This window comes from Tachysurus fulvidraco, chromosome 19, assembly GCF_022655615.1.
Source record: "Tachysurus fulvidraco isolate hzauxx_2018 chromosome 19, HZAU_PFXX_2.0, whole genome shotgun sequence".
Classification (NCBI taxonomy): Eukaryota; Metazoa; Chordata; class Actinopteri; order Siluriformes; family Bagridae; genus Tachysurus; species Tachysurus fulvidraco.
Genome location: NC_062536.1, coordinates 12,066,547 through 12,092,862, shown reverse-complemented (window position 1 = coordinate 12,092,862; position 26,316 = coordinate 12,066,547). Strand labels below are relative to the sequence as shown.

General features: G+C 37.5%; 1 protein-coding gene across 6 annotated transcripts in view; it reads left to right on the top strand.

Moving 5' to 3' along the window:
* The window catches only part of tfec (transcription factor EC), a 33,622-nt gene extending 8,034 nt beyond the window's left edge, over positions 1-25,588 (top strand). The window contains exons 1-9 of one of the 6 annotated variants that reach the window (XM_047804269.1): positions 16,044-16,306; positions 19,277-19,510; positions 19,820-19,918; positions 21,794-21,914; positions 22,798-22,854; positions 22,986-23,061; positions 23,815-23,962; positions 24,654-24,867; positions 24,943-25,588. In XM_047804269.1, the coding sequence (XP_047660225.1) occupies positions 16,121-16,306; positions 19,277-19,510; positions 19,820-19,918; positions 21,794-21,914; positions 22,798-22,854; positions 22,986-23,061; positions 23,815-23,962; positions 24,654-24,867; positions 24,943-25,112 (1,305 nt within the window). In that variant the 5' untranslated portion in view covers positions 16,044-16,120 and the 3' untranslated portion in view covers positions 25,113-25,588. Of the gene's footprint in view, positions 1-1,003; positions 1,199-16,043; positions 16,307-17,678; positions 18,924-19,276; positions 19,511-19,819; positions 19,919-21,793; positions 21,915-22,797; positions 22,855-22,985; positions 23,062-23,814; positions 23,963-24,653 lie in introns of those variants that run through there. The other 5 variants (XM_027151762.2, XM_027151761.2, XM_027151763.2 and 2 more) reach the window with 5 other exon arrangements.
* The last annotated feature ends 728 nt before the right edge of the window (positions 25,589-26,316 follow it).

The following is a 26,316-nucleotide window of genomic DNA, read 5'->3' as shown; positions in this document are numbered from 1 at the left end:
ACTTATGTTCATTAGCCTTCCTCATTCTCAACAAGTGGGCTGGATTATACAAACACTACAAAGACGCGTTTCGGTCAAGCCAAAGATGAATCAAGGCCAGTCACGCAACTCTCTCATAAAGAGCCCTGGAAAGATGTCAAACACGGTTCTAACATTTTCTGGCAACAATATACTGTACATCCTGACAAGACACTGCAGTCATTAGTGTTGAACCGAGTGGTACTTAAGATGTTCCAATGGGTCAAATCCAACTAGAGTTTTTGGATCCCAGAAAGTTTGATCAATTCTGCCTGCTCTCCTATGTGACCAATCATGCTAGCTCCTTCTCTTGACCAATCCCACCTGCTCTCACAGACACTCTTGACCAATCCCATTCACTCTTGTTAAAAGTCCTACTTTCTTCTTCTTCTTCTTCTTCTTCTTCTTCTTCTTCTTCTTCTTCTTCTTCTTCTTCTCATTGTTACTGCCTGCCATATTGTCTGAGTAATTTAGTTGGATTTAGTTGGTGAAATTCTAAACAAGATTTTATGATTTTAACCACTGTGACCCCGACCATGATAAAGCACTTACTGCTGATATATGAATGAAAGCAGTAACTGCATCACAGAGTGCCATGTGAAAATGCTTTCTATATGAACATGTCCTTTTATTGTCCTGTAAGCTCTTTATTCCTGACAGTCCACAAAAAAGAAAAAATCGCCTGCTTTGTCAGGTTCTACTGAGGTCCACAGAATTAGTTCATTGCATGCATACTTTTTTAGCTTCTTTATCACTCCAAACTTAAAGGCTTAAATGGTAAAAAATAGGAGGTAACATTGGACTAGGAGTAAGCATGAATGCTGGCTTGGTGCTAAAATTATCCTCTGAATTGTTTTAGATATCAAGTGATTCTGTGTGACAGTCTAAAAAAAGAGTTTATTTGCACCATGCTGTCGTTTATTTACTTCACTCACAAATAACATTGCATATAACATAATAACTTTGTGGTCTTGTTTTTGTCCAGTTTTCAGAGATCCAGACTTCCAGAATGTTCCAGGGCTACCCCAGTGTGCCTGTTTCTCTTATAAGGAGTGATGTAAGTGAGCAGTGGGATTCTGCCCCATGGCACTCATCATATAGCTACCCTTCCAGCTTTCAGCATGGCGACTACCACCATGTTCAACCTCCAACCTGGAGCCAGTCCCACTCCAACTGGGAGGTACATTTAACCCCCTTCCTTTTCCTACTGTTAGATACGTTCAGTCAAACACACAAAATTCTACATTAATTTGGCATCAGTTAGCATACAGCTACAATCCAGCTGTTACATCCCTGTATCACATCTGACTTAAACCTACAAACAATATGTGAGTTTATTGTGACAGATATAAAGATTGCTTTCATCAATGCTGTTATTAATATTAATACCTGAGTCAAGTGAAATATATATATTTTTAACTTTCCTCATAACTTCTGTTAAAAAAATTTGTAAATTGTACAGGGATTGTTAACATACTTATGTCCTGGGATCAGTATTCATAGAAATCTTATATACAGTTATTTTAGGGGGAAAATTCAGTGTCTTGACATTTTGTTACGATATTTAAGACAAAAACATTGTAACTTGAAAGTTTATAACCTACATTAATAACCTAAATATCTATCATAAATATCTAAGCGTAAAATTCTGAGCCGAATAACACATTGTTATAACTGTTTCATTACAACGTCATGTCAGGCATTCATAACAAATCTTCTAAAAAACCCATATAACTCCATTCTTAATGTTTTTTTTTTTGTTTTTTTTTGGCAGTTTACAAAAATCCGAATAATCAGGGGCTTATAAAGGTGCAGCATTAAATACAGACAATAATTATTTATATGGTAATAAAGGTAAAGAAAATGAACAGAGAACAGAAATTGTTAGTAAATGAGCAAATGAGCATGTAAATTCAAGTGGGGGATATACACTTGTCAAATATGGTTGTGCGTGTGTGCAAAAGTGTGAAAATATGGTTGTGATTGTATGCAAATGTAAATGGGTAAATGAGTAAAAGTGTGAAATAACAATTGTGAATGTAAGAGAGAAAAAAGAACATCTTTTCTTGGGTGGAAGCAAAGTTTGTAAGCATGATTGAAAGATTTCACTTTAAAAAACATTAGACTTCCTCTTGCTACTTCCTCTCTGGAAAATCCATTTTATATTCTTACAGTTGTTTCATATTTCCACATAATTTATAACTTTTTTTTACTGTTTTAATGTCTTGTTTTTAATGTTTGATACTTATATTCATAAAAATATACAAGGACAAATTTAACAATGCTACACATGAAAAGGAATTAATGTCTTCATATTTACTAGATAATATCAACTAGATAATTGTTATATCACTTCATTTTCTCATGAATGAGACATTTTTGGCATGAAATCTTATACATACTTAAGGTTGGGCAGGAGTATTAGAAATGTAAGAATGGATGCTTCATCCATGTATGTGTGTATAGTTGTGACTTTTCACATAGGAACATGCGAGAGAATGTGAAAGCTGAACCTTTTCTCTTGCCTGCTACTCTGGTATTTAAGCCCATAATGTGATTACAGATGACTGCAGATATCCGCAAACTGACGCAGAAACCACCCAAATGGCTCTTTGTGTTTTTGGAGACATTTTTCAGAAATTCTTACCCAGAGGATTTTGTGGCAGCATTGTTTTAGCTGTAAATCCCTGCTAAGCGCTGACAGATCGGGTCAGTATAATCATGCTATTTTGTATTATGTGTATGTGTGTGGTCATTTCCAACATTAGCACACATGTAGATCTGGGGTAAATTAACATGGTGTTTTTTTTTCCTGTGGTCTTTGCTTTTAACTCCCACCTGAGATAAAAAAATGAAGTTTTTCCTTCTGAATTTTCGAACGTAGAAAAAAAGAGCTTTAGTCTTCTGAGAAGGAGGAAAAAAGTAGCAGTCAGTTTTGTTGGTCAAGAGGGAAACAGGGTGTTGAGGTGGGCTGACTTGGACATCAAAGGCCTGAGTTTGGTATGTTCCAGAGGAAGTCTTTCATGTTTAAAGTCTGTATGAGAGAGAGAGAGAGACAGAGAGAGAAAGAGAGAGAGAGAGAGAAAGAGAGAGAGAGAGAGAGAGAGAGAGAGAGAGATAGTGTGTGTGTGTGTGTGTGTGTGTGTGCGCGTGTGTGTAGATGTGAATGAGAGTGCAGCAAAACCAGTGTGTAGGAAGAGAAAGTTGTCTTTCAGGAAAATGGTAAACCCCCAAGGTAGTTGTGTGAAAGCACACACACGTGTGCACACAGACACATGGAAACAGACAAAGACAGATCCATAGCCATGTATGAACAAGTCGGCCCTGCTGTGAGGCTGATGTTGGGTCGGGGCAAGTGGAGAGATGTATAGTAGAGAGGGGAAAGGAAAGGGGGTACAAAGAGAAGGACTCCTCTTGGCTGCCTGAGTGATTGCAGACCACACATCCCTCCTGGCAAAGGGCCAAGTGTGACTAGCTATGTCATGCTGTGGCATACTGGGCTGCTGGTTAGGAGAGCAGAACAAGGAAAAAAGCATTTGGGGCATACTATCGTGGGAAAATTATCCATGACAGGATAAAAAAGTCCCATTTGCCACCCCAGTGTTGAATATTTTTTGTCCAACCTATAACATAAAGCAGGTGCTGACTTGTGTTATTCCTCTTATACCACAGCAGTTTGCCAACAATGGCAGTGTGTAGTTTATGAACGAATGAGTAATGGTTAGTTTTAATATTACAGAACATCTGCAAGACAATTCAGTATCGTTATATTATATACTATATATTATATAGTTCCGTTATATCAACTTTACGTTATCTCTCATTTTTTATAGTTTTTAAGTTTATAAGACAAATAGTCTTATAACCAGAAACCAGAAACTGTTACAAAGCACTGATAATTGAGATTAATAATAATTCAATTAATAATAAATAATTATACATTTTTCTCTGTCAAATAATACCACTGTTTAAAATCTATGTGAATGTGCTGATGCAACAGAATGATAAAGATCATATTAAAACAAGTGAATTAACATAAAACTGTCATTTGAATTACATCTGGAACTACTGCCCAAGCTACTGTTTTTTATGGAAAAAATTAATCGATTCCTACTTTCCAGTCAGAGTAAATAATACAACCGTGCAGTTGTATAAGTAGTGTTAATGCACATGAAACCTAAAACATTTCTATTAGCATTATAGTGACAGTACTGTATGTGATGCCATACAGCTACAGGGGTTGGAGGTAATTTAAAAAAAAGTTACAGTATCATGAAGAATAATTTACAAACAGAAAGAGAAAGATACAACAGTATTGAAACATTATAGATAAGGCTACATATTCATGCAGAATTACTCAACAGTGGATTCAAATTAATTTTTACCTCTTTTATTAGATATCACCTTTTGGGTGTTTCAAAAAATATCTAACCTGAATATGAACTCGACAGATTGGGATGTTTATGGTGCTTTATTGGTATGGCAATACCCTACTCTTTAGTGCTTGTTGTCCCAATCTTTGATCTATAAGGGTTACTTCCCTCTAATAGGATTAAATCTGAGTCCCTTTATGTGCTGAACACTGTGTGCACTGTGGAGTAGGGCCTGACCTGCCCTGCATCACCCTGTCTTTCCATAGATCAAGGAAGAATTTAACACACAATTTTAAATAATTTTACCACTATGGCTGTAAGTGGTTAGTAGCACATCCAAAGAAGACAGAGAATGTCATTCTGAAGTGTCAAACACAAATTGAACAACGCACTCATTAGTGTGAAAATGTGGTTGTTTGCTTTATTTAATATTTCTTGCATTATTAGCAAAGCAAGCTAACTGTACTGGCAATGTACATTTACCAGAAGCACCAATAATCACTTCTACTCTTTTTTCTAGCTCCAAATTTCCTCAGGATATGATACATTATGTAAGGCAAAACAACTGCCAGAGTTTCCATGCTTTTGTCAAAAAAAGTTTGGACCAAATGTATCATAAAACTGGTTTGAGAAATCCTTTGAGCCAGTTGTTTTGAATTGTTACTTCACCAATTCATAGCAAATTTCCCTTAGCTGAAATTATGGTTACAGCTTGGGAATGAATGGCTGCTTAGCACTTTGTTACTTGGTAGCTGTAATGTAGGGTAAGACGTTTGCACAGTACTCCCAGCAAGAGAAACATAAATAATTGCTTTTTGGATGAGGTTGAGTGCAAACAGGCAGAAAACCAGTGTGTCTAGCTGGAGATTAAGGCCCATTTAATAGAAATTAAATGGACTGTGATTGGCATTGTGCCACATGGGGAGTAAGGTGTTTCACCACATCTTGCACCCAGGGGACCTCACAGCATCAGCAGCTTTACCCTGGTGTAACCAACAAGCTCTTGCTCTGCTCTCTCCACCCTGGCATTGGTGGGTCTCGCTAATGAGCCTACATACTCTCCTTTATGAGATTAATGCAGTACATGTAGCAGGTGTCTGCCAAAATTCCAACCCTATTTAAACCTCCCGGCCCATACCAGCTCTATAATCCTATTAGCTCTAATTGAGTGAAGTCGGCAGTCTTTTTCAGTTTAACCAAGTTCAGCCACTAATAGGATTCAAAAAGAAAAAGGCTCAATGCATGGAATATGTGGAGTTTTAGTACAGAGACAAGGGCATCTCTATGTCCAAGGGTTCCTGAGGGAGTGAACTAGCCACAGATTTTGAAAGAGACGCATTAAACCATGTTTTACTGGTTTCCAACCCCTCATTCTCAAAACATACAAACACATACAATGATAAACAGCACAGCAATTTTATATTTTTAATACTATTTTTAGTCTTTTTAACAGTGGGAGGCAGTTTTGATATTTAATGATCATATCCACAACATGTTTCTAATATAAAATCGAGAAACCAAAGAGACAATTTTATAAAACCTGGGTGATACTTCATCTAACTTATTCAAATAAATCCACGTTGTGTCTTACATATTTTGCATGCTTATATATTTCCATCCATATTTTTATCCTCCTGTCTAACCTTTGGCCCCTGATCAGTGTGATAGTGTTTGTGTCTAGACAGGAATAAAGCCTGATTCAATGCATCACTAAAGACCTTTCTATCCCCCTCAGCCAGCACCTTGGGTCTAGACAGTGCTCTGACACAATTCCTTGAAACAGCTGATCTTTGCAGAAAAAAACCTTTTGGGGTGAAGGCTTTTCTTGTGAATATACTAATATCGAGAATGATTCATTCATTTGACTAACAAGTGATTGCTACTATGAAGGAAAAAAGAATTTGTTCATCAACTTCAGTAATATTTGTTATTCTTTAAACTATCTGGCTGCACCAATTTCCAATACACATAATAAGTTAATAATAATCCTTAAATCTTTATCCAGAAAAGAACACTATGAACTGTGAAATGTGTGATTTTAGATGTATAGTGCTATTGTTTTGCAGCATAATACATCCTTTAACATCAGGTTTTCAAATGTGGTCTGGGGTCTTAAAGCTAGGTGGTCTATGTGTATCATTATACATAGTTATTATAATGGTTATTATAATTATCATAGTTATTATAATGGTTCACTATGACAATTCTTATCAAAGTTATTGTGCTTACAAAGAATATTAACTGGAATCTAATGACAATTGTAATAAAAACAAAAGAACAACAAAAGATCATCTTCATTAACATGATTATCTTTATTAACATGACACATGCAGCATGAACATACACTCATGTAATAACTACTTGGATGCGGTGGTATAAATCGGCTAGTAGCTTCTTTATATTGTTGGAAATAGAACCAAGGACAACTACAATAATAACTGTATAATATGAATTCTGAACTCAAGCGTAATGCGCGTTTTTTCTTGGTGTTGCCAGAAATATACAGTAAATAACAATCAAATAATAATAAATAATAAATTACCAACTAAGTCTAAAAAGATTGTTGCAAAATTCTCAGTGAATATTTATATGACATTCAGAAAAAACACACTGTAGATTATTCATTGCTATCTTAACCTAAATTGTTGACTATTTGTAATAACACAGGAACATCTTTAAACCCTAACACACTAAACACACTAAATATGTTTGTTTAAATTAAATTTCTTTGTCTTATTCAATTTGTCTGAAGGCTCTACAAACCTTTGCACTTTTGCAAATATAAGTGTTCATTGAAACAAACACACACACAAACATATCAAAGGAAGTATCCCAGTGTGAAGGAATTGGGTTTTACAGCTATAATTAGGTTGATGTGTTACTGATTGCACACATATTACTGGCTCACACTGTGAAAATGCCCTGTGGTGCTGAGTCTTGTATCCTGGGAAAAAGTTGTCAGGGACAGTAACAATACCAGATACTGAAAAAGAGGTCAACTGCATAGAAACACCTGAATGAGGTTAAATACATACTATTCATCGATTTCTTTGTGCAATGACTACAAAGTAACAAAAGTAGGGACCATTCCCAAAATGTCTTGAACCTGGTGAAATCTTTTTACTTCCCTATACGGGGTCGCCACAGCGAATCACGTGGTCCATGTATTAGATATGGCCAAGGTTTTATCCCGGATGACCTTCCAGTTGAAACCGCCCTATTTTATCTGGGCTTTGGAACTGACACTGACAGTTAACTCTTCGGTGGCTGGAATTGAACCCAGGCCACGGCACTGAGAGTGTGGGATCCTGCTGCAGGACCACCTGGAGGCCCCTCCCTGATTCAATAATGCTATAAATTAGTGAAACTAACACTAACTGGCTTGTAATTATGAGAAACAGCAAAGTAATTCTAGGTATTAGAGTGAAACCCATAAAAGAGCAACTTTCCTGTGTTCATGGGATAATCTCTAGGATCCATCAGACCTGGATGAGCAGCTTGTCATCATTAGTATCACAATTTCCCTTTGATATAAATAGGCAATCCAGACATCTACATGTAATTTCAGAACCCTGAAACAAGCTGTTTTTTTTAAAGCTGATATTAATCAATAATTACTTCATCAATAAGACTGATAGTACAGTCCTATGTCATTTCACCAAGAAATGACACACCCAACTGCTCGTCATGTCTGCTCCACTCTTATACTGTACACGTCAACCCCCTCAGTCAGTTCAACATTGCCGTGCACCCCAACATTACCCTGCACTGGGGAGATTATGAAGTATAAAGGAAGAGCAAAATAAGCAGAATGAAGAAGAAAGAAAGCAATGTTGGGAAATCAAAGAGTTGGATTAATTGGCATAACGCAAGGTGGCTGAGCACAGCAAGAGAGAGCGCTAATATTAGGAGAATCCGAGCTATCCTCAAAGTTAAACCATTTGCACAATTAGGCAACTCACCTCTGACCCCAAGCAGAATAATTAATGAATAACAGAGAGGATAAAGACAAAAGGCACAGAGTAGTTGGGGTGAGAGAAAGCGAGTTGTACATCAAAGAATGCCAGTAATTGGCCCTGTGGTTTTCATTCCTCGCCCTATTTCTTTCAATTCATTGACTCAAAATAATGGGTTCAGGTTCATTATCAACAGATCGTAAGCTGAGCAGTGCAAAACTCTAACCAGGCTGTATATGTGTGCAAGAATGAGTGTTGTGTGTGTGTGTAGTCCTGATGGTTGACTGATAGCCACAGACGTGCCAACAGGAGAAAAGGGAAAAGCTGTGAGCGAAATTTCGGTCCCAGAGAAAAGCTTGAGGTTGTCACTTAATAACCGGTTAACCTGTCATCATCATGCTGGAATATAGCTGGTATAGCCAGGTAAGTCGGCCTGGTCTTTAAAAGTCATTTTGTCTTCAATCAAATATATATCGATTTCCGTTCTAACAAAGTGCCTCATGGTATATTGTGGCAATAATCTATAGGGTAAACTGCAAGAACTCCTTGAGTCCTCACCACAGAGAAACTTGAAATTAAAATATTTATGTAAATAGCAATTTTATCTACAATGATTTTAATATTACTATTTGATATATACGATTAAGAAAGATTTTAGACGTACTAATAATATCAGCTTAATAAGAATCCGTTTGTCAGATCTGTAATTCACTCAGATTCACTCATGAATTATAAACAATGCGACAGGCCACATAAATTAAACAATATGAAAATATGAAATGAAAATAATTTGATGGCAAAAATAATCAGTCATTCAAACACTTACTTGAAAAGTAATAAATCTAAGGAGCTAACTATTATTGAGTTTAGGAGGTTAGGATGTTTTACTCGGAACAAACCTCACTAAACAGTTAAAGAATTGTGTTATTTTACATCTGACAAAATCTGCAAGGCTTCTCTATTTAAAGACTTCACTTACACACTTTAAACACTACAAAAAAAAGACTAAAAAAACACAATGGAGATCATCAATCTTTAACGTTTACCCTGTTCTAAATGCTGAAAGTTACTAGACTGTTAGATTACATTAGTTCTATTGTGACGTGAGAGGTGCATACTGTACAACACAGTTATGGATGAATCAGGTTTCTTTCTTATAAAAGAGAATGTGTCTGCGCATAAATAACATTGTGTATGGATTTGTGTTTTCTGGTACATTTCCTCCTTGGGGACACTATCAGTCATTCACCTAATTCATGCTCAGGGAAAGCTTGCAAATGACTCTGATTTCAATGCCCATAATTCAGGACCTTGTCCGAGCATCACATGCAATTAGCCATGCTCATTCATGCAATTCCACCTCTCCATGCTTAATTCAATTGCTGGAATCTGAGCGATAAAGCTTATCACACGCGATGAGGCTGAGATTTAGCAGACAGGCTGTCCTCACAATCCAACCTTGATCTCACTAATTCAAATTTTCCAAACCTGGGAGTCATGTCTAACTAATAGTCTGAAGTTTGTCTGAAGTTTGGCTTTTGGTATGAGGGGCATCCTGTTGGGATGAAAAGAGAGGTGTCATGCCATGTTATCCTCACACAGGAGCAAAGCTCTGAGTAAACTTTAGAGATAGTCTTCCAGGAATGTGGGATTTCCTACAGCTGATTGACTTAGCAGTGCATGCTGGTGAAAGAGTGAGTGGGAAATCATTTCAGAAATGCTGGGATCCTGACATATGGATGAATTAAAAAAAATAAATAAATAAAAAAAAGCAAAAAAACAACAAAAGAGAAAAACTGGAGAAAGCTCATGTCAACATAAAACACTTGCATATATTTCATCTGACCATATTTAAAGCAATAGGAACTATATGCAGTGGGTTTTATACCTGCCATGACAGTAGTGCTCTATAAAATCAGAGAAAATGTCCAGTGTGACAGATATGAGCAGGTAAACAGAATGCCCGGAACAGCTCACCTATAAAATAAAACTCAGTCTCAGTTGATCAATCAATTTAGAAAAAGAAGCCACATTGAAACTTTAAAATTTCCGTAATAATAAAGATCAAATTAAAGATCAGCTTTATCTGTAGGATTTTCTACACCTTTTATTTAATTGCTGGTATCTCACCATTTGATAGGCTTTAATCACTAGAGAATATTACATGAGATTAAGCATGTCCAAAACATTTGATGAATCACCGAGGCCTCATCAACAAATAGATAAAATGAAGCATCATAGTGACATCACCAAGAACAAGAAATCCTGCCAAAATGTCAAAAAGACCAAAACATACCAGGAAGGCTGCCAAGAGACCTGCACTAAGGTAGCTGCAGGAATATGTTAAAATGTGATAAAATGTTTACTCTATGCATGTGACAAGAATCTCTTTTGTGACTAGAATGAACTTTCTCTTACCAAAAACATCCAAACTCAACTAAATCCCTTCAAACTATGTGATAAAAATGTTGTTGTCTGATGACACCAATTCCAAAAAATATAATAATCCCATAATTGAAAAAATGATTAAAAAAAAAAAAACAACATACCGATGGTGCAGCATAGTGGTGGTAACATCATGCTTTAGGGCAGCTTTGGGTCTTTGGTCAAGGTGGAGAATTTAGTATAAAACCGTGTCAAAAAGGTGTCTGCTAGTAACTGTTAAATGAAACGGAATTTTACCTTTTTGACAAAAAAGCAAATATCCAAATCAACAAAGAAACAACTTAATCAAAAAAAGGACAATGACCTAGTGAAAGCCCAGAAATGTATACAGCTAAAGATCCGTCTTGTGACCTGAAGCTGGCTGTGCACAGGAGATGCTCTATAAAAGTCCAAGTCAAAGTCAAAGTGAACTTTATTGTCATTAAGCCAGGCAACAGGATATGCATAGCAAAAGGAAATTACAATATGTGTCTCCAAAGTGCTTATGTGTAGCCAACATTCAATAGCCACAACACGTAACAAATGGACAGCACACAGGACCGTATAGTAATCAAGATTTATAGCCATATACAGGTCAATTTTCAGTATAACCCTGATTATTGCATAAGTAACATCATTTCATATTGAGGGATTATTGCTCAATAAAATATGCAATTGTAAATCATTCAGTTGGATGTTTCTGAAATGTTTTTTACAAAACAAACGAGAAAATATTGTCAAGATGTAACTATTACCCCAAAAAAAATGAACACTTAAGTAACAAAGATATTGCAAGACTTCTCCTTTTTTTTTGTACTTAATTGTTATACATTGTAATTTCACATTAGGGAAAATCTTCTGCAATGATGTGTCTCGTATCTCGGTTTAAGTTTTTTATTTTTTTATTTTTAATAAAACTTAGAATAATAGACAATAGCAAGTTGGTCAAAGTTTGGTGTTTAAGAAGCAGAACTCCAGAAGTAACTGAAAATGAAAGACAAGGACATTAGTACAGAGCTTTGCTTAAACACATCACTGTTGTGTGTTTCAGTGTGTAGAGATTTAAGTTCACTGTACATGCAGTGTCATAAGCATAACCAAAAGCTTTTGTTCCACACTTAGTTACGGAACTCTTAACTGCATGGCCTCAGAGTGGGACACACACACACACACACACACGCACTAGCCTTGAACAGCTACAGCACAATCAGCTCTTTGTTCTAACCCAAACTGTGTATTATTAGTTCGGGTAAGGTCAAAGTTGATTTAATTTTCTGCTTAGTTCTCATTAAGTGATTACTGCATTATTTCATTTGTTAATTTCCTCCAATTAAATTACAGCTGTAACAATTAGATGTCCAGCCAAAACTTTTGAACAGAAATTTAGCCCATAAATGCACTTGCAAAACTTTACAGTACACATAGATTACTGTACTCTGAAACAAAGGTGAGAGGAACTACCAGGATTGACAGTGAAGCTTAAATAAGGGAAAAAGCTGTGCTAATATTGTCTTGGGTGTTCAGTTGGCTTCTGACTTTGTTGAGATCCATCCAGATGATATTAACAGCCTTCCAACTCCATTTCACACTGATGTCCCAAACATCTACTATACACTTCACACAACAGGGCAGTATGAATTTTATGGTCTAATTTGTTCCTCATATTTAATCTTTCATGATATTTAGAAAAAAAAGATTAAAATAATTTAATCAAGCTTTTAAATATAATTAAGGATTTATAAATAAGCTATGCTAATTTTCACCTGAATGTAAATCGGATGTTTGCTATATTTTCGGAGTGAATGCATCTATTCATGCTACTCAAAATGAAATCTTTTAAGCAAACAATCTAATTAAAAATGGCATAAAAGCTGAAAACCATCTCAACGTCTTCCTGTGCTGAGCCCTGGCATTCATATTCTTATTGACCGTACTAAATCTCTCCACATTAGTGTAAGAAGCACAGACCGTAGCAATCCGTTTTGTTGTTCAAAGCCAGTGGTTTGACTAAGCCCAGATAAAGTGCTCCTTTTAAATGAACAGCTTACCCATAAGACTTTGCACTGCAGGCAGCTGAGTCCCATTTATGGACCCGATGTGTGAGGGGAAGTCATATGACAGTTTGGTCACTTTGTAAAATTTGAAGTGGGACCATCAGGGGAGCATCAGAATAGAGAAACAGCAAGAATCCTGGCTGACACTGAGATCTTATGATGTTGATTACACATAACAGGACACCAAACTTCAATGTGACATTCTTCCTTATGGGTTTGGGATCATCACACATATTGGGACTGCTGTTTAAAGTGACGTCTTAGGGGCACACAGGTACTGTAGAGTGAGCTAGGAAGAATATGCAGGGCCATTTACAATCAGGGTGAGAGTGCGTATGTGTGATTGTTGTCCACCCAGTACAAAAGTATAATTAATATTGTTCGAAAAATACACAATCTTTAATAAATGCTGGGTAAGTTTTAAACAGGATTCTGAAAATTATCTGAAAAATTGTATGTGGTTAGTTCATTCATTCATTCATTCATTCATTCATTCATTCATTCATTCATTCATTCATTCATTCATTTATGTGTGTAGAGTTGGTTCTGGTGTGTGTCCTGGTGTACACTGGGTATCCATTGTGGGCCACCATGCACGCATATATAAAAAGCCATCTTATATGTTTTTGGAAGGTGGAGAAAAACTGGAAAACCTGAAGAAAAATCACAGACAGTAATAAGAGCTCAGAACTGGAGCTCATCATGCTGTCTGTGTGTGAATGTTAAGTCCAAATCAATTAATGTCCATCAGATATGTGCACTGATGGTTCATTGGACTGCTGATCTAATGGTAGTGAGTTCAAATACCAGCACAGTCAACTGAACGAGTAATGTGATGATAATAATAATAATAATAATAATAATAATAATAATAATAATAATAATAATAATACCATTTGTATACCTTTAAATAAAATAAATTCTTAGACGGTGGTTTCTTGGCTTCTGGTTTCCCATGTGCACTAGGTTACTAAAGGGCTTCTGCTCTTCTGTTTCTACAGTTTCTCTTTCTATTGCTTTTATTGGAACTTTACTGTGTTTTTTCACTGAAATTTATAAATGCTCTGCTTTGGGACGCAGCAGACTCACGTAACAAGTAAATATAAACACCTTTAAACGTTTCAAAGGTTAAACAAAAATGCTTCATATTAAATGGTATATATGAATCAATTGATATGTGAAAAAGATATCATTTTATAAACAAAATTCCACACCAAATAAATGGCCAGATATGCTCATTTCAGACAAACTGGTGAAGGCTTTTCTTCATTATACAATACACTATAGACAAATCGTGCAGACTTTTAAATATATTAGAACAACTAAAAACTGAATGACAAAAATAGGGAAGTGAGAGATAAATGTACACATGCAAAATCCTACTGCTGAATCTGCATGTCTGAGTAATGACTTTTAGTTGCTGTATTTGCAGCAGTGTTGAGGTGCTTCAGTGCTTTTTGGCAATTTTCCAAGGTAATTTATAGAGCTGCATCTATTATATACAAAAACTGGGACTTGCTGTGACCTTCCTTTTCTTGCTTTTTTTTTTCTTGGATCCTTGTGTGTCTTGATTATGTCCTTATCTGATCATTGGCATGCATGCCCTAAAGCCAAAATTAGATCTGGCTTTGCAGCTGTGAAAGAAGTCAGGCATTGCTCTAAGGTGTGCCCGTGAACGACTTGCCTTGTTGCCTATGAAACGAGCAGTTTAATTGATTTAGGGCAAAAATCACATTAGTCCTAACTGCATAATTTCTGAAAAGTCTGGCAGACTGATTTCCCATTTCTATCCATGTGTACAAACCCCTTTTGCAGAAGATGAAGCTGTTTATACAACACAATATGTAGCTATTGTTCATTAGTCTTGCTCTTATAATCTGAAAAAGACCTGGACACTTAATTCCTATGTTCTTATCATATCTTATTATTATTATATATATGTTTAGATATGCATTTTATATATGTACCTTACTCTTTGTTGTTAAATGTGACAGAGAGAATGGACCAGCCATCTCATAATAAAGTAAAAAAAAAAAAAATGGTGTAATATTTAATTTATATATAAAATCATTAAAGTGCACCTGCTATTATGCATTCCTTTTCTACTTGGATAAAACAGACCTCAGATGTGTGAGCCAGACTTTGAAGTCTTGTCTTAGAAGCAGACCAACTTTTACAGGAAGTAGCTCATGTTTTATGCACGCTGTGTGCGGGACTAACAAAGGTGAGCTGTCATGCTGGGACAAGAGAGAGAGAGGGAGAAAATAGCTAACTAGTACTTTTAGCAGGGCTAAACATCTACAAACACACACACACACACACACACACACACACACACACACACACACACACACACACACACACACACACACACACACACACACACACACACACAGTACTGCACGTGCTCATTTTCAAAGCCTATTTTAGATTTATTCAAAAACTAAAAAAAAGCAGTTATTTCATTGCAGCAGCAGATAATAATACAAATGAAACAGCATCTGAATGATGAGGATAGATTACACTTTACTACACTGTATCTGCTATTTGAACTGTAATCACCCTTATGTCGTCCGTCACACTGTTGTCTGTAAGAAATTACTGCCTTTACATGGCTCTGATTATCACCCAAGCCTCATCAGCTGTGCACTGATCAAATTTATCCTGACTCACTGATTAAAATACAGCATAGAGTAACTGTGATCATATGTGATTCCAGTGCTGTGCAAAAGTGTCAACAATGACTCTGAAATACTGTCAAACTAACTGGAATTGATATTACTGTAAACTCAGATACAAACTTAAACCCTCCCTCTTCCATGTTCAGTATCCAAAGCCTCTGATTTACAGAGTCATGCAGTGTGTGACCTCTAGTGAAAGAATATGTGTGCCAGGAAATCCTCTTTAAAATGATTTTTTTGCCTGTGTGTATGTGTGATGTTGTATATAGTGCATGCGTGTGCTTTCTGTACAGAGGTGTGTGTCAGGGAGATAACCTGTGCCTGGAATGTGCTGAGTAAGAAAATGTGTACAGGCAGAAAGGAAAGATCCTAGAACACAACAACCCCCTCCACTTCCCAACCCGTTCATCCCTTGTTCCTCTGCTTTTAGCCATCGAAGCCATTTTTTGCCTCTGTCAGGCCTTTGGCTAATAGCTAGTGGTGGAGAAAAACCTCGCAGAGGAAGCCTGGGTACTGAGAATGCTGATGTGTCATGTCTTCCTTCCCTGGCTTGGCTTTTAACATATACTGTTCAGGAAAATAACACACACACACATATACTCATCCTTCTTTCCATGCATGACTGCACAACCAGCAAGCTGACTCACATCAACTCCTTGTTCTGTGAAGTTTCAGTTTATGGTCACTGGGATTGTGAGATAAAGAGAGAGGTTGTGTTGCTGAACATTTCTGCTGCTGAAGCCATGAGCCACCGTTGTGTAGTTAAAGTCATCTCCCTCACTGAGGTCCAGCTGCTGCCGGTAGGTAGCTGCAGATACAAACACACAGACAGATAGAAAGACAGACAGAAAGTGAGGTGTGTGTTGTTTGCTTTGTTGTGATGTTAAAGCGTGCATCTCGGTAAGAAATGTTTATTGGTTCTGTACCTGTGTGTGTTTGTGTGTGTGTGTGTGTGTGTGTGTGTGTGTGTGTTAGAAATGAGGAACTAACAGGCTACAAAGATTTTGAAGAATTTTTATGGTTTTGAAGAAGCTGTATGAGTTCACCTGATTATAAAATACAGAACAAAAAACACACTGAATGTGATATTTCCTCAACTGTGGCATGTTTATGTGTATTAAGAATGAGAAGTAATTACTGAATTCACTTGATATTTATGAATAACATTTTTCTTCAATGTGCAATACACCATTTTGCAGGAACGTAGGATTCATGGATTTCATATTTATCCTTTAATGTGATATGTGATTTCACTTAAAAGACGGGTAGCCTTACAATAATAATAATAATAATAATAATAATAATAATAATAATAATAATAATAATAATAATAATAAAGGCATGAGAAACATGCACCTAAGAAAAATCTGTGGTAGTGCTTTACTTTCTCTTCCCTATAGAAAAGTTTGTGGTGCAATGACTCTGCATATTGAGGCCAATGTAGCTTACAGACAATGTAGGAAAAACAGTACAACACTAACTGTATTATTAATGCCATAAAAATCATGTACATTTAGCTGTACTGTATATTGTAGCATGTAAACAGTAGTCAGAATGAGAGAAGTTTATTTGATGACCTGTGGGCGTTAGGGTATTTGTCCATAATTTCTACAGTTGATAATCATCCACCCCAATGTTTCATAACCTGAGGTGAAGTGAAACAAGAACTTGGCTAATACTGAAACACAGTTGAGCAACGTCTGTGCCATAATACAGATTAAATTCCCACTTCCAGTTCACAGTCAGTGCCTGTCTGGAAGCCTGATGTAAGGACAAACATTTCTAGAAGCCATAAATCAATAAGGTAATGCAGACACTCATTTATTTCCATCTGTCACTCTTTAGTGATTCTTCTTTCTCATGGAATTGAATAGTAGTATGTTAAAGAACAAACTGCTGGACTGACTTTAGCAAGTCAAACTATATTTTGGATGCAGGAGAACTTATGTGCTTAGATTTCAAGTTAGTAGCATGTAAATCTTTTAACTACCATATAATTAAACTATAGAGTGCAAACATGACTTGCAGTTTTCTAAACCTAAAGAGAAAATGAGAAATGATTTTAAGAGCATATTATTACTATTACTCTGGTGAAAGTGTGTGTGTGTGTGTGTGTGTGTGTGTGTGTGTGTGTGTGTGTGTGTGTGTGTGTGTGTGTGTGCGCGCGTGTGTGTGTGTTGTCCTATCAGATTTGCTCTGTGAACAGCCAGTGCAGCATTCCTTATCTGACTGAATTAAATAAACAAAATCAATTTATGAAGCTACAGCTGTGCTTTCCCCCTTCAACCAATTTTTATGTAATGTTGCACAGTTAATATGGAATTCTGAATACAATCCAGGCAAAAACTTTTCTTATAATTTGGGGGTCTACCAATAAAAAGACTTCACTCCTCCAAAACCTGGCATCCTGAACATCTCAACATCACCGGGTCATTTCAACTAGATGGATGTCCAGAAAATAGTAAAAATATCTATCACAGAATTTCATTTTAGTAGTTCTGGATGAAATGGGCAGTATTACTATAGAACATTATTACCATAGAAATAATTATGTTTATATTAATTAAGTAATTTGGGAAAAAATGAAATACGTTACAAAGTTAAAATTCTAAAAAATAATATTTTTCAGAAGTTCATGTGAAAGCAGACAAAATAAGCTTGACATTCACTGAGTATATTTTTAGCCACATGGCAATAAAGGTTATTTTTGGATGTTCCAGAAATACCCTCAGCCGCCATGGGGTAACTTCACAGCTGGCCCTTTGTGAACTCAGACAGCACGAAGACAACAGGGTCAATTTGGTCTCCCAAAAAGTGAATAGGTCCATGCTATATATAATTTTATGATGTGTTATGGACTAAAATAAGATAAGGGTCCAGTTCTTGACAGTTAGTTTTTGAGAGCTGACAGAGGACAATAGTCCTCAGAGCGCTGTGCCTAAGATGAGCCCTGGAGTTATTGAGAAACCACACACAACAAGCAGCATTTGTTTTCGAGCCCCCTGAAGCAGAAGTGGGAAAGGGTTGGGGTGGCAGCTTGAGGAGAGGCTATGTCACACAAACAGAATAGGGCGGTCCTCTTGAATTGGTGATATAGGCAAAATGCAGGCATCCCACTGTGATCAAACCAACCAGATCAGTATTCTGATGGCTCTCTGTTTGAGGTGATTATCACACTAGGCCATAAAAGGGCAAGCCAGCCTCCCTGTTAATTAGGTCTTTTCTACACCCAGTCAGTTTATAAAGAGTCCTGGACAGGAGGGGACAGTCACAACATAGCCGCTCAGCAGATAACATTAGCCTGGGATCCTACTAGAGTTCTTTGACAGAGTTTCTGAAGACAAGCGGGTTCTGAGAATGCCACATTTATCTGATTGTAGCTACTACATGATGCGAGACGGAGCCCAAATTGCCAGTGTAAGGATTTGTTTTTTTGCGTTGTGATTTTAATTTTTGAAGCTATCTGGTGGCTGAAGGTCAGGTACAGTATGGCTATGAGATTCATCTTCAGAAGTGGCCTATCCGTTTGGAGGAAGCAGATCGGCATCTATAGCCTAGCATTTTATTACAGATTGTCAAATGTTGTTAAAAGTTACATATGAATTTAGAAATAAACAACAACTCTAATGTCAATAAGTTCTTTTATAACCGTTGACTAGTTTGAATTAGGACATATGGTGCATTTTCATAAAATGATGAACGTGTTATTTATGTAAAATTTATGTCTGAATGTATAATGTGTAGTACTGACCATGACTTTCAATCCCCAGGTTCAGAGCCACCTGGAGAACTCCAAGTACCATCTCCACCAAGCCCAAGCCCAGCAGGTCAAACAGTACCTGACTCTAGGACCCAAGCTTGCCGGCCAGGCCCATCCACACCCGGGCCAGGCCCTGGGCACAATGCCTATCATGCGCAACGGCCATATGACACCTGTAAGCGACAACAGCACTCCGGGTAGCCCCGTCACCCTGTTCACCCTTGCCAACAGCCATGACACTGAGGTGAGTATCGTTCTCCAACCCCCACTCTTCCCCACACACTCATCAATCACTTCAAACATTGCGCTGATCAATACCAAAGTAAAAGGCCTCACTAATCTGATAAGAGACATTTCCATCATACTCCAGTCTTTTTGTGTAGAGATGATGAAATGCTTGTTATTGGATTAGGAAGCAGCTTGTCCTTCTCTCTGTCCATCATGCTGTTCTACTCTACATTGATTCAATGACTATTAACCTTAGTAGATAAAGATAAAAAGGGACAATTGAGCATGGCAAATGTGCTACAGAGTAATCATTGTTTTTCTATAGTTTCCAGTGGATGATATTGATGATCTTATTGGCTTTGAATCGGGGTTTAATGATGGGAGCCTGGAGTGTATGGAGCCTAGCATCATAATGCAAAATAACGTAAGTATGAATTATGTTTTTTCTTTAAGCGTGTGGTCAGGGACCTTGTATCCGTAAATCCAGTATAACCACTGCCAATTCTACAAATGCTATCAAAGTCTGAGATGAAGTATTGTAATAGGAATTAAGAAATTATAAGACTCTAATCACTTAAATTACATCAACATAAATCTGCAGAGGTTTTAGACATGTCTGCTTTGATAAATCTCTTTAGAAAGATCAGAAGTGCAAACCGAAATGTTGATTCTTGAGGTTTTCAAGGGAAAAAAAGGAGTTTCTTTTGTGAGGTCAGATTAAGTCCAACTGAGAGTCAAAGTTCATGATGTGTGTGGGGAAAAGGCTTAAACAGCACTGCATTCTTCGCTGTGTAACAATATAGATTAGTCACCTAATACAATCAGGGAACTGAGTGGTATGCAGAAAATGAGCTGTAATGAGTGCAGTGAATAGTCCCTTCCTTTCTGTGAGGACTCTCACAGGCACTTTAGGGTCAAAATTAAGGTACAGAAGGGAGAAAGTGAGTAATGGGATGAACTAACAAAGAGAGAAATGCATATACATGCAAATGTGGAAAAAGTTCACGTTCATCTAAAGAAGTGCAATTTAGCTAAGGAATAAAAATGCACACACAGGCATCTAGGGATACAAGCGTTCCCTATGTTTCTTTGACTGGGCAAAAAATTTCTGCAGCATTTTGCTTATGCTTAGCCTGGACAAAGAACTGCTTGAGCGGTGATTATAATGACACCTGAACTCACCACAGAGGAATGCGTCACTGAAAGGGAAACTGTCACGTTGCATTCTACCACAAACAAAAAGACAGCGATGGAGAGGAGTCCAGTGTTATAGAGGGAATGATATAGGGAGTGTACATGTTATGAGAGACAGAGAGAGAGAGAGAGAGAGAGAGAGAGAGAGAGAGAGAGAGAGAGAGAGAGAGAGAGAGAGAGAGAGAGAGAGAGACAGATAGAGATGACAGATTATGTCTCAGTAACGTAGTGAGGCATTGGATTGGGCTAATGCCTCGACTCCCAGTGGGCTTGTTCAGAAATGATACCATGCTTAAACGGATCAATTGATTTTAATTAGTCATACAGTGCGACGCGTCATGTCGCTTCACGTATCCACATATCTGCAAACACAGATGTGAAAGGATTGAAGCGATTACAAGGCCAGGAGCCGAGGGACTGTAGCAATCTTTCATTTTTGATAAGCATGATTTTCCTTTACTGAGATAATGGCATACACGCATTCACCAGTCAAACAACAGTCGAACACCGTATCTTCCAAGCTCTTCATCTAATACTGATTATGTGCCATCTTTTTTTAGTCCTTCAGCGTGTAATCCACATAGAGTGTAAATGAGAAGTGTGTTGATTGTACTCAGCTGTATTTGAAGCGTGTTGAGCAGATTCAGCAGGAGACAAACCCTGACAGATGGTGTTTTCTCTCACAGCGCACATCTGTCAATATTGCATGTGAAAAATGTCAAAACTGGTAACGTATGTGATCAGACAGGTCCAGCTCTTATATAATGTCAGCAAGTGCCAGGGGCTTCTGAGATCAGATACTATACAAAAGTGTCTGTGTTTGTCCTCACATATGTACTTTACATTTACGTGCTAAATCCTGACCTAAAACCTAAACTGAAAATGTGACATTAGAGAGTGGAAGAGAGAGAGAGAGAGAGAGAGAGAGAGAGAGAGAGAGAGAGAGAGAGAGAGAGAGAGAGAGAGAGAGAGAGAGAGAGAGAGCAATCAGTTCTGTTCTGTAAATAAGATACAAATACTATTATATTCTAATAGAAATATAAATGACAAAGAAACCTAATCCTATCTCATCCTCCTTTTTTCCCTCTTCCTGTTTAATTCAAAGGTGGCCCTGAACAGTAGTATGCTGGAAGTCTATGGCAGTGACCAAGGTATGACTGCCTCTCATGGTGGACTGACACCCCCCTCATGTCCCCCAAAGCTCTCTGTTAAAATGGAAGTCACAGGTACGGAGCACAGCTGCAGAAAAAACTGCAATTGCGTGGATCAATTGTCACTTTAAGGCCCCTAAATATCTCTAATTATTTCAAAGCTGTATGCACACAGCCACAAACATGGATACTCCTATTTGTGAGTCCATGGCCAGTGCTTTAAACATAACAAGGATGAATTTCAAAGAAAAACACACAGGCATAATTTATGTCAGTGTCTTCTTGCTTGATTACAGCCACTCAAAGTGCACACTGTTCAACTTCCTATTTTACTCCACACATTTCTCATTTTCAATGCTTCAGTTAACTGAATATGATGGGACGTATCTCTTGTGTCGTACATATTGCACAAAGAGCTCCTTGAAAGAGACTTCTCCCCCACTGTGAATGTCATGCATCAACTAAAGCTAATTGATTTAGGAAATGTTGAGGATGCCTCAAGATCTCTCCACTCCGATGAGGAAAAGAAGTCACTTACTATCTTTTTCACATAAGTGTGCTGCAAGACACAGAGCGGTTACACACAGCTTAAACGTTCCTATCGAATCAGCAGAAACGAATCGAGAAATCTAATCACAGACTCCAATTACATAATTTGAAAGAATGCGAGTGGGATGGAGCACTTTTCCTTTGTGAAGCCGAGTTAATTGTCAGTGAGGGTGTTTTAGAAGAGGGCACAGTAGTGATGTTAAGGACACAAGAGAACTCATACCGCTGTGTGTATGTACACATTTATGAGAGCAATACGTATATAGCAAACATACTGACTTTCACATTAAGTCATTTGTCACCTACCATCAGTGCAATTTTTATTATATTTTTTTTTTCAAAAATGCTGAATTTGTACTTTTTTTTAAAATGCCTTCTTCTTCTTTTCTCTTCTCTCTTTTTTCAACAGAACAAGACACCAGAGTCTTAGCAAAAGAGAGACAAAAGAAAGACAATCACAATCTGAGTAAGATGGTTTGTATGTAAATCATACATGCGTGTGTTTGTGAGTGTGTGTGTTTGTGAGTGCGCGTATATAGCGCACACACACACGTGTGCAACATATATAGCAATTATTGTTATTTTCTTATTCAACAGTCGAAAGAAGGCGAAGATACAACATCAACTACAGAATTAAAGAGCTTGGAACTCTGATACCAAAGTCCAATGACCCGTAAGTGGCACCTTTTCCCCACTGCTTCTAATCTATAAATCAAAATCGTCAGCCTATAAATAACCTCAAAAATAAACAGAATCCTTACAACGCAAAACATTCATTTTTTCTAGCTACACCCAATGGCTGGAATGAAGTTTCTTAACTTACACAGTGTGAAGTGGCATCAGTAGTTCAGAGAAATGCCCATTTGAATATTGAAAAATGGGGTCAAATTCAAAGTACAGACCTTTTGAGTAAAGGTTTAAGCACAACTGGACCTCCAGAAAGAGAATCTAGAGGGCCAGCTGAACTGAACTTTGGGGAAAATTTAAATGAAAGGTTTTTTTCATCACCGTTCCATTAATGTAAGATAAAGGAGATTAGCTCTGATCAGACAAAATCTCACTCCAAAGAAAGACACAATTTTAAAACACTTCCTTCCTTTTAACAACTAATGGAATTGGCAGAGGCTCCACTTAGCTTCTGCTTCCAAATTTTTTTTTTAGCTCAGCTGACACCTATTTTTACTCGAGGATTAATTTTTCACCATAGAAGGACCACAGAATAGCTTTTTTGCAGACACACTTAACTATTCTATTAAAATTCCCATTCAAAGCCAACATAATGTCTGGGAATGAATAATTGGCCATGTAAATCACCATTTCTTAGTCCTATAAAATAGGGTTTTTGTGATGGTATTTTTCCTGTGTGTGAAGGTTCTGCTGACACGACGCATGTGTGAAAAAGGTTATCTTTTCTGTTCTCTGGCAGTGATATGCGCTGGAACAAAGGGACCATCCTCAAGGCCTCAGTGGAGTACATTAAGTGGCTGCAGAAAGAACAGCAACATGCACGAGAGCTGGAGAGCCGCCAGAAGAAGCTGGAGCAGGCTAACAGGAGACTGCTGCTCAGGATTCAGGTAGGGAGAGCGGATAAGAGAGTTCAATAGTAACTCTGTTGTAAAATAATAACAAAAAGGAAGAGTGGATAATATGAGTTAAATGAACCAAAACAGCCTTTACCACACACTGCCCCATGTTTTGTTGATGTCTGTCAATGAGCTCCGATTGAAAACCCAGGGAGCTGAAGGAAATTACCTGATTAATAGCTGAGTGCTAGGACAGGAATACACCTGGAATTAGATTATGAGGCCTTAATAATGCAGGACAGACAATCCTCCCTTCCCCACTTGTTTGAAATTATGCATTACAATCCAGGAGTGAGATACTCAAAGAGGAGACAGCAGGAGATAAGTCCTCACACACACAGACATCCCAATTAGCCTCCAATGTAATTACACACAGCTCCTATTAAGCAGTTCTACCACACACATTTCTACACAGGACTTGGATCTAATAAAGATGCATTTATTACTATGGGAAAGCCACTGGTTTTATATATATATAGCCATGTGTGTGTGTAGATTTGGTAATCCTGTGTGTAAAGTAATGGCAAATCTAATCAAATTAAAGTTCTGCTTAAATTCATCATCAATGATCAAGTCAGATCCTAGTCATTTGTACCCCAGTGACTCTTCAATTATGACTGAAATGAAGTGAAGAGCCAATGATCTAGTATTGAATGCTTGAGTATATGTTTGTGTTTAACAGGAGTTGGAGATCCAAGCTCGTGCTCATGGTCTGCCCTGTAACCTGGGAGCAGCAGAGCTCTCATCAAACCTTGTCAAACAGCAGCAGCAGCAGCAGTCACTACCAGCTCCTGCGGTTACTCCTGGAGTGCAGACTTTCTACACGCAGGATGAGCACAACAGCCCCGAGTACCTGCAGAGGAACTCCCTGTCTGTGGGCCATGCTGGAAATGAAGGTAACAGCAGCTCTTCTGGTGAACATGGAGACGCCTCTTCGACAACCTTCTCAGACCCGCTGTCGCACTTCACAGACTTCTTCAGTGCCACTCTGAAGGAGGAGCAGCGGCTGGACGAGCTGCTCATGGAGGAGGCGCTGTCTCCGTTCGGGACTGACCCACTGCTTTCAGCCACTTCGCCCAATGCCTCTAAGGGGAGCAGCCGCAGGAGCAGCTTTAGCACGGATGACAATGATGAGCTTTGACCACAGTTTTCCTACATGTCTGGACCTGGTGAATATGACTGAAACCTATATGGTGAAACCTCCAACTTTTACACTAGACAAAGAGACATATCTTCTGTGTCCTGGAAGTCAGAAACAACAAAAATGGGAGATGATTTAACATAATGGCATTGTTCATAAGGACCTCTAAAGGAAAAAGTAACGAGAAGATGGAGAAGAGGAGTTTTATTCCCCTCCTCTGTCATGCCTTATCTAAAACAGGGTTAGCTTTATAAACATATATATGAGAAGGTGTTGTAAAGGTAATTTAATAGCAATAAAACTAACCTGCCTTTTTGTTTCTAAAGTATTTTAAAGGACAAAATATCTCACTGTGTATTTATACATCCTAATCCCTGTATTTTTGGAAAAAAAAAATCTTAAACAATCTAACAAGGTTCTTTTTTTATATCTTTGGGGTGGGGAAAATACATTAAACCCCTTTTTGATAAACCAGAGTCTGCTTTTCTTTCATTCCTTAAAATCTTTCATTCACATAAAATATGTAAAAGCAAATTTTAAACATTTCTGAATGCTTACACACACACACACACACACACACACACACACACACACACACACACACACACACACACACACACACACACACACACACACACACACACACACACACACACACGGGCCTGATTGTGTTCCGTAGCTTCTCTACACTGCTGTGTGACTGATGAGGTCTTGGCCTGTCTGAAGATCCAGCAGCTGAGAGGTTTGGTGTTTAAGTGACATTTTGATGAGGATGTCTCCCTGTCGCAGGATAATAATGACACACAATATACCCATAATTACACGAAACCAAATGCTCTAACAGCCCTCTGCCACACTGAGTTCAGGTTAGACCTTCGAGGCTCTCCAGACACTTCATATTTTAACTGCATTCAAACTCACACAACACAGTGATCGAGGAAACATGTATATATACACACACACAATTTTTGTATTTAAAGGGAATATATATATATTGTTTCCAGTATGATGCTTTACATTGTTTGAGTTTATTTCAGCTGTTTACCACATTCAAATTTAATTTGTTACAAAAAAGTAATTATTTTTTTTTTTGTACTTTCTAATCTATGAATATGGATCATTGTATTTCACTGCATTCAAAGATCACATTCTTTTATAAAACATATTTAACATGAACTATTAAAAACATAAACAGCTATTAATA